This window comes from Schistocerca piceifrons, chromosome 6, assembly GCF_021461385.2.
Source record: "Schistocerca piceifrons isolate TAMUIC-IGC-003096 chromosome 6, iqSchPice1.1, whole genome shotgun sequence".
NCBI lineage: Eukaryota > Metazoa > Arthropoda > Insecta > Orthoptera > Acrididae > Schistocerca > Schistocerca piceifrons.
The window spans coordinates 412,309,689-412,324,626 of NC_060143.1; the positions used below are offsets into that span (position 1 = coordinate 412,309,689).

At 36.2% G+C, this 14,938-nt stretch overlaps 1 protein-coding gene across 1 annotated transcript in view; it reads left to right on the forward strand.

Moving 5' to 3' along the window:
- The window catches only part of LOC124802444 (RNA-binding protein 7), a 35,233-nt gene extending 23,376 nt beyond the window's left edge, over nt 1-11,857 (forward strand). The window contains exon 2 of the mRNA XM_047263227.1: nt 11,025-11,857. Coding sequence (XP_047119183.1) covers nt 11,025-11,558 — 534 coding nt within the window. The 3' untranslated portion in view covers nt 11,559-11,857. The remainder of the gene's footprint in view (nt 1-11,024) is intronic.
- The last annotated feature ends 3,081 nt before the right edge of the window (nt 11,858-14,938 follow it).

The following is a 14,938-nucleotide window of genomic DNA, read 5'->3' on the forward strand; positions in this document are numbered from 1 at the left end:
AAGTTTCAGGTTACTAGGCCATGAAATGTTACTAGTCTGTTGTAATATCCTTGATGTATTTAGTTTCCACTTGTCAAACAATGGAAGGTCAAGGAAGGAAAACAATAACATGGAAAGGATATATTGCTACTCACTGTACAGAAGAGGCTTTGAGTCGCAGACAGGCACAGTGAAAAAGACTACTAACTTATTAAGCTCTTCCAAAACAGCACTGAGAGACAGTGTACATGTGTGTGTAAGTTGTGTCCCCCCCCCCCCCCCCCCCCCACCACCACCACCACCACAAGAAGAAGATCTTTATGCAAAAGCTTAATATTTTAGCAGTCTTTTTCGTAGTGCCTGTCTGCTACTCAGTGCCTCCTCCTTCTGGTGAGTAGCAATCTGTCCTTTTTCATATTGTAGTTTCCATGTGTGCTGAATTTAAATTGCTTACCCATTCCTTTGATATTTGTTATTGAAATTAAAGTAGCAAACCATCTGTTGAATACGAGAATTTGTGTGAAAGTCGTATAATGTTTCCCCTATGTTTACACTGTTGAAATAACCCAGTGTTAGTAGTGAATGTTTGCTAAACTTGTTTTATGTGGTGCAGATATAGGTTATTCCTATCATCAGGTATGTGAGTGTTAGTGCAGTGATTTGATTCAATATCAGCAATGCATTGTAATACTAATAGAAGTAATTGTTGTACCAGAGCTCAAAAATAAATTGAAAAGTCAACAGATTGTCATGTGTGGCACAGAGTATGGTTGATAATATTCTCTATTCTTAATGTTCAAATATATTGTTGTCTAAATTGGCATTTAACACCAGTAAAGTGACAGTGGACATGAAACATAAATTTTAAATTAAATTTGCATAACAATTTTAGGAATTTTATAGACAGCATTTTATCATGGACATTTGAGTTCGTTTCAGTTGATTATTCTGACTGCGGATTATGTAAGGAGTTTTTTCAGCATTCAGTCTGAATTTTACAATCTGAAGTTTAGTAACGAGACTAATAGTTTTGTACATAATTACAAAGTATTGTTCTCTCTAGGAACAAGAAATTGTTTGGTGTCACCACTAGAAATTATGTAGATTTTATTAAATGGCTCACCTATGTAATTGATAAATAATCTGAAAAGACTGCTACACAATTAACTCTTCTTGTTAAACCCTGAAAACAAATAAATTGATGCCATGTTAGAAGTTTTTATTGTTTTGATGATTTCTGCTGCAGGTAATCTCATAGCTTAGGCTGGCTTTTCTGACCACACACTACTTTCAAATTTTTTAATGAATTTGCCTGCTGATGTAGACTGCAAGTACATGAGCTTTTTTTTGTTTCATTCGCCATCATTTATAACTGAACCTTTCTCTACTTACTTGAAAATAAAAAAAATGAAAGGAATATATCAACTGAATCAAAGATATACTATTCTCAACCTACAAGCATTGAGGTACTCTGAAATTAATCAACAATGTTTACATTATTGGGTTATGCAATGAACTTAAAATGGATGTGTCATTTAATATGAAATAGGGGGTGTGTTAATATTTGCAGCAACTGCCCAGAGTTCCTAACTTCAGTTACGTTTTATCATATGAATAATAAAAATAGGCAATAAAAATTCTGTCTTTTGTCACTGAATTTGTTCAGTTGCAAAAGATGATATTTTTCTTATCTTTGTGACAGAACATAATGAAATAGTGAACTTATTTTCGTTTGGTGCATATGTTGTTCATGGTTGATTGTATGAATTTTCTTTTGTATATATGCATACTAGATTAGACATCATTTTACAAAGGAGGTTTGTTCAGAGTTTTGTTGAAACAATCAAGTTATTACTGAATAAGATGTGACGGTTTTGGGACATGGTGATATGTTGCATACGAAATCTTTTACGGTTGTACCGTGTATATCCCCCCACACACACCTATTCAGTTACTTTGTACTGGCTGGCAATTGTTAATTTCAAATTTGTACTTATTCGTTTGCATAAATTTTGAGTGTTATATGTTGTGACAGAGGTAACCAAACTTTACCTAATAAACAAAAGAATATATATTTTCAAAAAAATATTTATTTTTATGCAAATCGCAGCATAAATAGCATTTAAACTGTGCTAAAAATGGTAAGTTATACTTTTTGAGAAAATTGCCTCTTGGACTATCTGGGTCACTTTAATCAGTTGTGAATAAGAAATTTTGATAAAACACACCATAACTGCTTTCACATTCTGTAATGTTTTCCCAATTTTTTTCCTACCTGTCTGTGTAACAGATGGAAATTGATTTTCGGGTTTTTTACATTATGCTAAATCCTGGCTGTAATTGATTGGAATCAGTCTCCAGACTTCTCAGACAATTTATGTTGAAATGACTTTTCAATCATTTTCCAGTGACTGTTACCCATATAGACTTGTTGATCCATTGTGTATTAATACATTTTCTGTCTAACCTGCACGGATGACCTTAACCTAATGTGTGTACCACCACTGTTTCATACTGTCACCCAAATTATTGAATAAAAGAGATAAGTCAGATGAAACAGATATGGGCTGGCCACACAGTCTAACTAGTCACAATTTTAAAAACATAATGTTACTCTGTCGTAGTGTCTTTGTAAAAGTTTGGCATTTTGATGAAAGCCTATATTGGGCAGAAAGTGCAACATTCAAGTCATTTCACAAATTTAAGTGGTGAGGAAATCACCAAGTACCCTTTGAATAGCTAATAAACAGGTTTCTATTATTATCATCAAAGTTTATTCAACAACTGCATATTTATGACACATTATTGACAAACAAGTAACAGCTTCAAAACACAGCAGAGTAATAAGAAGAGAATTGTCTCGTTATCAACTGTCTCATATCATTTTAGAACATGATTTAGAGAGAGAGAGAGAGAGAGAGAGAGAGAGATGCACCATGAAGAAGATATGCAAATTGGTTACAAATTGATATTGATACAGGTATCAACAGTATTCAGCATTGTTGGTAGAAGTCAGTGATCCATGACCAAACACAATGTCAATAAGAAACCGGTTGATGTCTGAGCAGTGATGAGAGAGGCACTCAGAGCCCTTGGATTCATTATTATCGTCAATCCAGTTGGTGCTTCAGTGATCAGAAGGGTCATTAATAGGCAGCTCACAGAAAGAGGCTGAGTTCATGGTGCCCTTATGCCAACTGCCATTTACCTTTGAAGCCAAAAAACTTGTTTGCTCATTGACTGGAGCAGAATTGTGTTCAGTGATGAGTCTTTGTTTCAGATTGAGCCCCAATCTGATTATTCTACACCCAGTTTTACTGTCCTTAATGGCAACATGGCTTATATTTCAGCAGGGTAATGCCTAGGTGCACAGAGAGAGCTTCTACTACTTGTCTTCCTGCTTAGCTAATCCTGTCTTGGCCAGCAAGTTCATCGAATCTCTCCCCAATTGAGAATATTTGGAGCATTATGGACAGGTCCCTCCAACCAGCTCAGGATTTTGATGATCTGATGTGCTAATTGGGCAGAATTTGGCACAGTATCCCTCAAGAGGACATGTAAAAACTCTGTTAATCAGTGCTAAGCTGAATAGCTGCTTGCATAAATGCCAGAGATGGTCCAAAGCAATCTTCACATCTACCAATTTCCATACCATTTGGATAATTCCTTCATGGCGCATTCTTTTTTTCTGTCTTAGAGTATATAAGAGAGCTCTTGCAGTTTCAGAACAACACCTAAGAATTTATTGATGTTCAGTACAATCCTCAGGCTACAACCCAGTGTATATTTCCAAACCAACATGTACAGCAGTCTTGAATCCACTAGACGAAGATGTCAATGCTTTTTTTGTTTTGCTTGATGGGACCATTTCGAAAGCTGACTTTTCAATAACATTGTTCCAGTTTTGACATCTTCAAACAATAGAAATCATAGAACAAAATCTCTCATCCCACAGCAACCTCACCACAGATGCAATAAAAGAAATAACAGATATGCTCAGACTGACAACTGAACAATACTACTTTCAGTTTGAGAAAGAATATTACTTACAAAAAGATGGACTGCCCATGGGATCCCCAATATCAGGAACACTAGCAAACATTTTCATCAGTCACCTAGAAAATCAGATCTTTGAAAAGATAACCACTAATGAAAATTTCAAAATCATATATTGGTACAGATACATGGATGACATTAGTTGTCTGGTAGATGAGCCAAGTGAAAAAATAGATGAACTCCATTCAGAAATAAACAAAGCTCATCAGAACATAAAATTCACACTTCAAAAAGAAAAAGAAAATCAAATAAATTTTCTTACAGTAAAAAAATAAAATGGCAAACATACATTTAACATCTTTAGAAAACCAACAGCCACAGACACAATAATACATTCCACATCCAACCACCCCCACAGCCAGAAACTTGCAGCACTAAGACACATGTTACATAGATTAAACAGAATCCCACTCAGCAAGAGAAACTATGAACAAGAAATGAGTACAATCATACAAATAGCTAGGAACAACAGGTATGACACACATGTGGTAAACAGGCTCAATCAAAAAATAAAAACACAAATACAAAACAAACACAACATTTCCAGAATACAAAAGAACTCACAAACTGAAAACTTACAAACACACACAATGACAACACCACACAGAAAAGAACCAGATGGTACACCATGACCTACACACATAAATTAACACACAGAGTTGCAAACATCCTAAAGAGACAGGGCTTCAAAATAGCATATAAGCCTGGGTAAACCCTCCAATCACACCTAAGCCAGCCAGCTACCAAGAGGGACAAATTCCAACTATCAGGAATATATAAACTTTAATGTCAAAGTTGTGGTGCAGTACACATAGGCATGACATGCAGGAATTTTAAACAAGATACAAAGAACATATCAGATGTTGGAAGTATGAAACAAACCATTCCACATTTGCAGAGCACTTAAAACACAATAACCATCATCCTACAAACATAGAACAAGAAATGAAAATAATGAGAATAAGCAACCATGACAAACATCTTATACAAACGCAAGAAAACTTCCACATCCAGAAAGCCATAGCAGAAAACAAACATGTGATAAATGAACACACACACATCAGCACAGGCTTCCTACTACACCTAATAAAGGAAATGATGACAAAACAAAAAAAAAACTCTTCCCCACACACACACACACACACACACACACACACACACACACACACACACACACACACACACACACACACACAGCGCCACAAAAAAAAATACACACAAACACAAACAGGTATATAGACACACACATCACAGATACTTCAATAATTACACTCAAAAGTTTGGCAGTAACATTCGATCTTTGGTAAAAACATTTGACAGTCGGCAACAGAAACCAAAACATTGCATTGAAACAAGCGTTCAGTTCATAGTGCTGTGGTATGTGGGAAAAAACTGCAAATTGGCATTCATAAGAAGAACAACAACACCAAAAATGCAACAGGAGCGTAATATGTAAGAAATTGTCCACACAACCTGTAAGTATAGTTCAAAACATTACTACTTAATAGGAAATACCAACCACCAGAACTGTTTATAGCCTATAGGCACAGTGACAAAAATGTAAATTAAATAGCTAACATATGTACATATTCCAGGCCACTGATGATGCCTTGCAGAAAATAAAGGCGAAACGCGTATGGCACTAAAATTGTGTTTTATTCAGTTGCTGTCAGACGGTCCATAAGTAAAAATTATCAATATACCGTAAAATTGTTCCAGTTCCTTGTCTGCTGTAACATGTTGTTGTGCAATATACAACTGGACAATTCCATACAAACAAGTAAAATATGTCTCTGTAACCTTGTACATTTCTCTTCTTTTTTGATGAATGCCAAGATTATCAAATTGGAGGCATTGCATGATGAATCTGAAGCACTTTATGTCCATCACAAGGATGAATTTTTCAGTTCCTTTCCTCATTGATTCCCCACAGAGCTTCGAGTTTTGTGTTTCTTTTGCTTACCTCAATTAAAACTAAAGGACTAATTAATGCCTTTAGTTCAGTGATATGTATTGTTGTTGCACCACAGTCATGTTGAAATGAATCAGTTATGCTCTGAATATACTGATTTGTATACTGAACAGTGAGATTCAACAAATAATTATCTGTAAGACTTGCCATTTTTGCAGTGCATCAACTTTCCAAAAACGTTGTAAGATTTGAAGCATATTCTCTGTGTTGTCAGCATATACAGTAATTAATTTTTTCCCCTCACAGGTGCTTGCATGTCATTCTCACTGTCTTCTTTGTCCATTTCTGAATCTCCCTGGGGAATCACAATCCGTATGTCCTCCATGTTCATACTCTTCTTCACATTTGGGAGGACAAAGGTGCAAACTCATGTCCGGCCATCCTGAGTTAGGTTTTTCATGATTTCCCTAAATCACTCAGGCAAATGCTGGGATTCTTCCTCTAAAAAGGCATGACTGACTTCCTTCATCATCCTTCCCTAATCCAATGGGACTGATGACCTCATTGTTTGGTCCCCTCCCCCAAATCAACCTACCAACCATTGCATTGTTACCATCGAAATGCAACACTCTTTTTAAAATTTCCTTAATGCCTTTTGAGGTCAGGGGATTATATGTCAACACATTGTCTGTCATGATAAACTGTGCCGTACATAAAATATGACAGCGGGTCACTTTGAAGCCTGTACATTAAAAATGTTCAAACAACAAAAAAAATGCCTGCAGAACTAGTGCTGTATTACTTATGATGGGGGTTTAGATAAGCTAAGTGTAATGTTGAAAAATAAAAAGAAAGTAACGCCAGGAACAGGTGTGGTACATAAAGTTTAACATTCAGCCAATCTCTGTGTGAAAAGTGGTCACTGGGGCAGTAAAACTTGTAACAGCAGAGGAGACTGGGATACAGGAACTTTTTAGGAAGAAGAATAAATAAAGAACCTAGAACTTATATATGTATCATTATGAACATCAGTGTCAAATGGGATGATAAATTTATTGCACATAGAGTTGACCAATAGAATGGTATAAATAGTTCACAGGTGTGATAAAACAGCATATATCTTCCACCATGCACTAGTGAATGCAGAGAATCATAGGAATTATTTTAGCCTCGACCATCTAAATTAAGATTATTTAATTTGTAGTTAGCATTTTGAATGTTTTAAGGTCGCCTGTAACCTTTCATCTGTTTATACAGTATGCACAATCCCATACTCCATTTTGTATTGCAAACTCAGAGAGAGAGAGAGAGAGAGAGAGAGAGAATTTAGGTACTAGAAATCCATATACGCGTAGACACGTTCAGTGTACCAGGTAGAAGGACTGGTGGCGAGCGTAAACACATTCAGAGAATACAGGGACAGGTGCAAAGGCACATGAGTTAACACGTCCAGAGCAGTTAAAGGGTTAACAGAACTTTCCAGTTTGGAATGACATAGCACCAATTATCCAACAGAATGTCACCAAAATGCTGTGACTAATTCACTTAAAGTGGACTGAAATAAAGGGAGTAAAGCTTGCACCAGTACAACTTCTGTATATGGCACTGTGACAACAGCTTGTAGATCTACCCTAATGGTGAAACAAAATTATGACAGTTCTATACATAACTTAGACTGCTCTGTCTTATCCAAGCTCTTTATTTTGAAATCTGGCATTACACATTCTGAAACAGTTGTAAAATGAACTTCTGTAGACTTCAGGTCGGCATATCATCAAACAGTACTACGTTCATTAGCATTGTAGTAGCCATTGTTGTATTATAAGTTTATTATGTATCGTCTTTTAATTACCAGTACAAATACGTTTTGAGAATCGATCCATAATTTGTAGCAATACATAAATTTATTGAAATGTCACTGTATTAAGAGATTTTAGCTTTAATCACATGAAAGATTTAGGCATTTCCTTATTGTGTAGTCTTCTAGTTTATAGACACCTGGACTTGCTACAGAGCACAAGTATGGTGCTTGCTTTTGTGAAAAGGTAGAGCACTTTTCCTGGACACCATTTCTTTCCCTTGTCTCTGTATGTGGGGGCCAGGAGTTGCTTCCATTGTTTCCAGACTCACCTTCCCAAAGTTATCAGAGTTAAAGTGACAGATAACTTCAAACTCATTTTCGTGCAAGTCATATTTTGGTTGCTTGCTCTTGTGGACGTAACTAAAGATTAAATCCAACCTCCTGAATAAGTGCATGCCACGCTGGCATCTATTTCTTTTTTTGGTGTACCACTTAATTGCGTGTCCCGTGGATCATAATTGAGACCCCTCTATATGATGTGAAACGGGTCAGTTCTACAATTATAATACACTCCCTCAGTGAAAATTACAGCAAAATGCTTATAATTTACAAGAGATTTAATTTTAACAACATACTGTGATTTATTCCTGTCTGTCGTAAAATCTCTCTCTTATAAATAAAAAAGTATTATTACACTTTCAAAAATAGTTACATGGTTTAATTGAAGTTTTCAAGCAAATGGCAATACACAGAACATTGTTACGGAGCTGCCATTATGGTAGATATGTAATAGGGCATAAATACATAAAATGATAAGTTAGGATTGTCAGGTTACAGGATGGTTAATATATATTATATTTCACGATTGTCCTGTAGCCTCTCAGTTTTTCCTTATCATTTTAAAAATGTTCTCTTTATTTCATTTCTTCCAAGTGGTTTTTTCAGATATTGACTGTCATGGTGATCTTCCTCGATTGCACATAAAGACTTACCTTTCCTAATAACATGACTGACTGCCTGCCTGCACTATCTTTCCTGCTTCTACTCTGCTAATATTACAGACATCAATACCATAGACAAACATTAACTCACTTTTAACAAGGACCACGATGGCGTGAAACAAGTTGTTATATGCTGAATCTTGCAACTGCTTTCTCCTGAAGGATTTCTTTTGTCTGTGCACTTATGTTTTGGTCACGACTTAGTCAGTCGCTGCGATCAATAGTCATTTCGTTAATAGCATACTTTTGTTGCTGATATTTATATTTTTGTTGCCACAACTGTTAAAAAGATGCACTAGTTGAATGCTTGCAGCTCAGTTGGCATTATAACATATTGTTTAAAACACTTCATTACAGTACAGTATATTATGCATACACAACAGCTTCTAAATTAAACAGCCATCTGTTTAAAAACTACGGTATATATAACTGTTCCATATGAGTGTGCTAAGTGCCCTGTTTCAACAGGTATGCGTGTTTCTTAAAGTGTACTTTTATTCAAATTTACCATAGTTGATGACTTTCAGTATCAAAGCTGACATACTCTCATGAGCAATTGAATCAGAAAGACATACTTTATAGTGTGTAGCATCTCTTTACACCCTGACAACGGCAGTAATGTATCGTGATGGATTCCACAAAACACTGAAAGCAAGAGGGAGTCATCCACATCAATGACCACTCAAACTATAGCTTGGTGTCTATGGTGCACACATCTTGCTCAATGGAATCACAAGTGTGCTGAGAGTGATTGGGGTCAGGTAATCTGGGGAAGGGTGCACAATCACCTCCATGGCTTTGGGGGTGGGGGGTGAGTTACAATTTTCATACAATTTGAGAGTGATAGAGAGGTAAATTAGCTTGCTTTAAAGGTATATGTCCCCGCAGGATGCTGTAGATGAGCAGATGGATGCATGTGATCATACAATGAGTACCCATTTCATTCTTTTGTGAGAGACAATGACCGATCCATCAAGGCTCAATTTCATACCATGTAAACATCATCCACACAAGAATATTTACAGTATCTGGCAAGCATGACACATTGTCATACATGGTTTTCTATATATATGTGCTGTGCCATAGATGTGTACCAATGTGTGTGACTCATCAGTCCCAGTGCCCTTTCTCCATGCGCTGATCATGCACAGATGATTTTCCTTTGCCGGTACAAATCTGTGTGCCTTATAAGGTGTGAGCAGACACACTTGTGACACATAGTGGCTTCTGCATTCCACAGTGAGAATGTGATACTGATGTTATGGGCAGTCACTGGTTGAAATTTGTCAGCCACTGAATTTGTAAGTTTTGGCCAATTTGTTCACTCCTACTGTCAACCACAAGACAGTTAGCCATAACAGCAACACAGCCCATAACAATTCTCTCTTCGTGCTGGCAGTTTTCCCTGAATCAATGTCATCATGGTACATTGTTGACTTGGTAGCATGTGAAAAACTCAGTGCCTGCAAAACCTGAGAGATGAAGTGTCCCATCCGTTGGCCATCTCGAATTTGGCCCCAATCAGAATTGCTGATAACTTGACTCTCAGTCATCCTGCACTCATCTGCCTTGGCAGTGCAAGATCTGATGACATCCCAATCATTCGACATTTTCCATGGCAACAGGAGTGGATTACAGGAACTATCACAATTGCTCATGAGTGTACATAGTATTGGATAAATTATTGTGCCCCTCTGCCACTATAAGCTAAATATCTGACTGTTAATGTTGAAATATAAAAGAGTGAGCTTGGTACATTGATCGTAAAGAATGAGTGTTAAGTATCATGTACATACTTACTTTCTAAACTAGTTTTCACACAGATATGTTTACAAAAAAATTGAGCAATGTATTTAAATGTCTGATTGCCATCGTTTACAGATATATTCTTGTACACATGATGGTTAGTATTCACACCTTTCTGCTGTAAATGCAGAAATTCCAAGTATTCAAACTGTTGAAACTGTCTGTAAAATTGACGCACCATCAACATTGTCATAATCTTTCTCATCATTGTCCTCCTTCACATTTTGAATGCCCAGAAAGGAAAAGTAGGATATTGTTACATGCCAGGAAGACTGATCACTGAATGAATGCTACTTAAACACATTCATTGTTCATTCTTTGGCATAGAAGTCTATATGTTTCTCTCTTCTTATGTATTCCATCTTTTCAAATGAATTTCACTGACTACAGATAGTTTACTATATAATTTGACTTTATTCTTATTCTTGCAACTGAAATGAACACAATGTTTTGTCTTTTTTACATGTAGGCTGGTCCATTGGAGGCAGTGAGGATTCCTAAAGATAAAGATGGCAGGCAGCGTTCATTTGCGTTTGTTGTCTTTAAACACGAAAGTTCTGTACCTTACGCGATAGCATTATTTGACGGGACTGCATTGTATAATAAGGTTTTACAACTCAAATCAAGGCAGGTACCAAACGAGAAAAATTTTGGAAACATGTCCCATCAACGTGCATACTCTGCTCCAGTCAATTCAAATTCGAAACCAAGTGCTTCACCGGACTTTCACCATTTGCTTCAGTTTGGACAACAGATGCTAAGCCCAGGAATGAGACCTTCAGATCCAGTTACAGGTCTAAGGAACTTATATGAAAGTCAGAGGGGAACTTCAAATTATCTTGGTGCACCTTTTCATTTAAACAGCCTTCAGGGAAATTGGTCCAGTAGAAATCATCCTTATAGTGTGCATGGAAATGGACAGAAACGAAAAAGTTCTGATCGTGACCGAAATTACCGGAGAGAACATAGGAACAGTGACAGAAAAGGGTTTAGTCGTTATTAAGGAATCAGTTGTTGCATTGTGCAGTTGGTCATTGATTAATTGTAAGGAATGAATGTACAAATATTTTTACCATTTTTTAGGATTGTAATGTAGACAATTTTCATACGTCCAGAAATGTCTTCACTAATTTAAGATGTGTGAATTTTCACCTTCTCACTGAGGGATGCATGCAAATGGACACAAGATTTTAAAAATCAGCAGTGCGATCACAGTTTATTTTGTCACAATCTGAATTTATAACTTTGTCTGTACTAAAATTGTATATTTTATTTTAATACAAAAATAAATTGTGGAAGAGACATAACTTTGTTATTTATATGTATTGCTCAAGATTGGAAAACTAAAGAAGTCTCATACAGCAAACACAATGCTTAGTGAAAGTTTCCATTTAGTACATATTTGTTAGCAAAGGAAACATCAGTAAACCGATATTTTGTTTCCTTTAACAAAAGTAATAAATGTGTTCTACTTCCCTTTAATAGTTTAACTGTTCACTCTCTTTTTGTTTTTTGCTAAAAATACAGGGAGTCAGTTTTCCATGTAGAAAGGAAGATAGCTGATAATAGGAAACTATCCAATAGTATGGAAATGTAAGGCAACACACAGTGCTATAGTAACTGTAACTGAATTCTCTCCAAATGTATTTTTGTGTTTAGTTTGTTCCTTGGTCAACTTTTTGTTTTGAATGTCCAGTTTCTTCAAGCATCTGGCAATCACTTTAACATTGTTTTTGTCTGATAGATTGACTACACATTGTCGCACTGTTAATAATTCCTTGCCTCTTCTTCTTTGTTGTCTTTTATTTTTTTTAACAAAAAGAGATTTATAAGCAATGATAGACAGTCTGCAGATAATTGTACTGTGATTACATCAGTGTCTTTATGTGTATCATAATAAGTTGCTTATATTCACGCAGTATGCATATGTGCAGTTAAGAGAAATACTGTCCTCATATCCACTGCATCCACAAGTCTTGTATCCACATCCGTGGATATTAAAATTTTGTAAACTAGTTTAATTTCCAAAATGGAGACTACGTTATTCAGGAAGAAAAGACAAGGCAAGGCTGGAGGCTTTTGAAATGTGGTTGTGACGAGCATGGGAAGAATAAATTGCATGGGTAGAGTGAAAAATGAAGAGGTACTGAGAAGATTGGGAAGACAAAGAGAGTTGCTGGATGTAATTAATTGGACGACACGATATTGGATTGAACATATTAAGATTGAAGAAGGAGGTTATAAAAACAGTCTTAGAAGGGTATGTGGAAGGAATGTGGAGATGAGGGAGGAAGAAATATCAGATCCTGGATGATATAATGGATGGCAGCACAGACACCGTCATTAAGAAGGAAGCAGTGGATCACATGAAATGGAGACAGAAAGGACCTGCTGCTATAGCAGAAAACTTATTATGATGATGATGATGATGATGATGATGATGATGATAATTATGATTATGATGATGAGTACCCCTTATGATATGCCAAAGCCGAAATGATAGGCTTGCACTAGCCGGAATTTTTTTGCTGATGTCGGTCCTCATAATATACATCCCACTGAGTAGAAACATAGAGGCTGATAATGACTACATTTTAATGCAAGATAGCCCATTTATTCTTGATATGTTCTATAAGTTACAGTTTTCTGTCATAACTGCCCAAAATGATTTTGTGATTATTGACAGAATATTTTCACAACATGCGGAAGTCAGATGAAGTTGTTACCACTCATTGCTTACTGCCAAGTGTTTGTAATGTAGTTTGTTTATTAAAAATATGTTAATTCACAATAATATTAAATTATGTAAATATGCCACACTTCTAATGTAATAAGTATTGCGATTTATGTTGTACTTGAAACACAAACAGGAGTTAAATATGGAGCAAAGGTTTCGAGTGGAGTGTCCTAGAATAGCCTTCTGTCGCTTTGTACAGCTTTTGGTAATTGCGTAAGCGACAGCTGCTAACGTAAATGAAACAGATCTAAGACTGCTCTGAAAACAGAAAGAGGATGTGCAAGTAATTGTGCAGAAAAGCAGGAAGAATGTCATGTCACCAACTTCATCCCTTGCAGATGTACCAACAGTGCATTAACTCTTTCCAGGTTACTGCATTCCAGCCAACAAAGTTGCACTCCATCCCAAATGGGTGATAAGAGTGACAATAATAATTATTACTGTTGATCATACATAAATATTGACACTTTCCTTTAACTTTGAACTATAAATTAATCATTAGTAAGGGTAACCACAGATGTATCCAAGGGCAGAATAATGAACTCAGTGGCTACACCTTACTGTTTATGGCATTGGTTGCACGGATTCAAATAAATCAATAAAAACAAGAATGTTTCTGCATTTGGTAGGACTGGCAGCCCACTGGAATTATAAATTACATAAACATGGGTGTGAAGTGGAACATGCAGAGGTGGAGCTTTCATTCACTTGGTTTACTTGGTTAACAGAGCCCTGTACTGGTGCAGATTAGAGGACACGACAAGTTTACAAATGATATGAAGGCAGTGGAAAGGAAATGAAAACTATCGAATAATACATGGGAAAAATTTACCCGAAACATATGTAACTGGCTGTTGTATCATCTATAGTTATTATTTTAAAACCGTGCATGTGGATTTGCTGTGAGGTTATTAATTAGGCAACCGTGACTGGCCAGTTGATCACATTGTTGATTGTCAGGTGAACCCTCGAGTAAGCACACCTGTATATAAAGTGTGCTGAACACAAATAAAATTGTTTTGCAACTTTCCTTATTTGCTTCACAACTGCAAAACTATACCTGTTCCTTTATCATTGCTTCAACTAACATAGCGATAAATTGTGTTGCCATACATCCAAGTGAGCAGCTAATATAAAATAACTAGCGAGCTTTGTCAGAAAAAAAAATTATGATTGGTGCTGGAAAATTACCCACATTATAAGTTAGCAGGACAGTTTCACAATGAGGTAGCTGTCTACAAATTAATATGCAATCAGATGAGCAGTTGACTGGGATCTGATGCAACTGTGCTGTTTAATTCTTCTAGTGGGGGTAACACCTGTCCATGGCAACAGTCATATAATGGAAGTTTTATTTCATTATTATTTAGGTAAACAGTGCTTTAGTGCATATTATGTAAGTTTATTTTAACTTTGTTCAATTAAACTATGATTTGCCACCTACATATGTACTTGATAACATAAAGACAGCTATTCTTTACATGTGTAGAAAGAAACCCGCGCACCCATTCGTGTTATGAAAATCGGCATGCCCGCTCAAGGGTTAAATTAAAAACACAGTTATGCTGTCCAGTTGTCTGCCACTGTAGGGATGAACAAGTAGAATATCAATAACACCATACTGTAATAAAAAACAACATGACTAA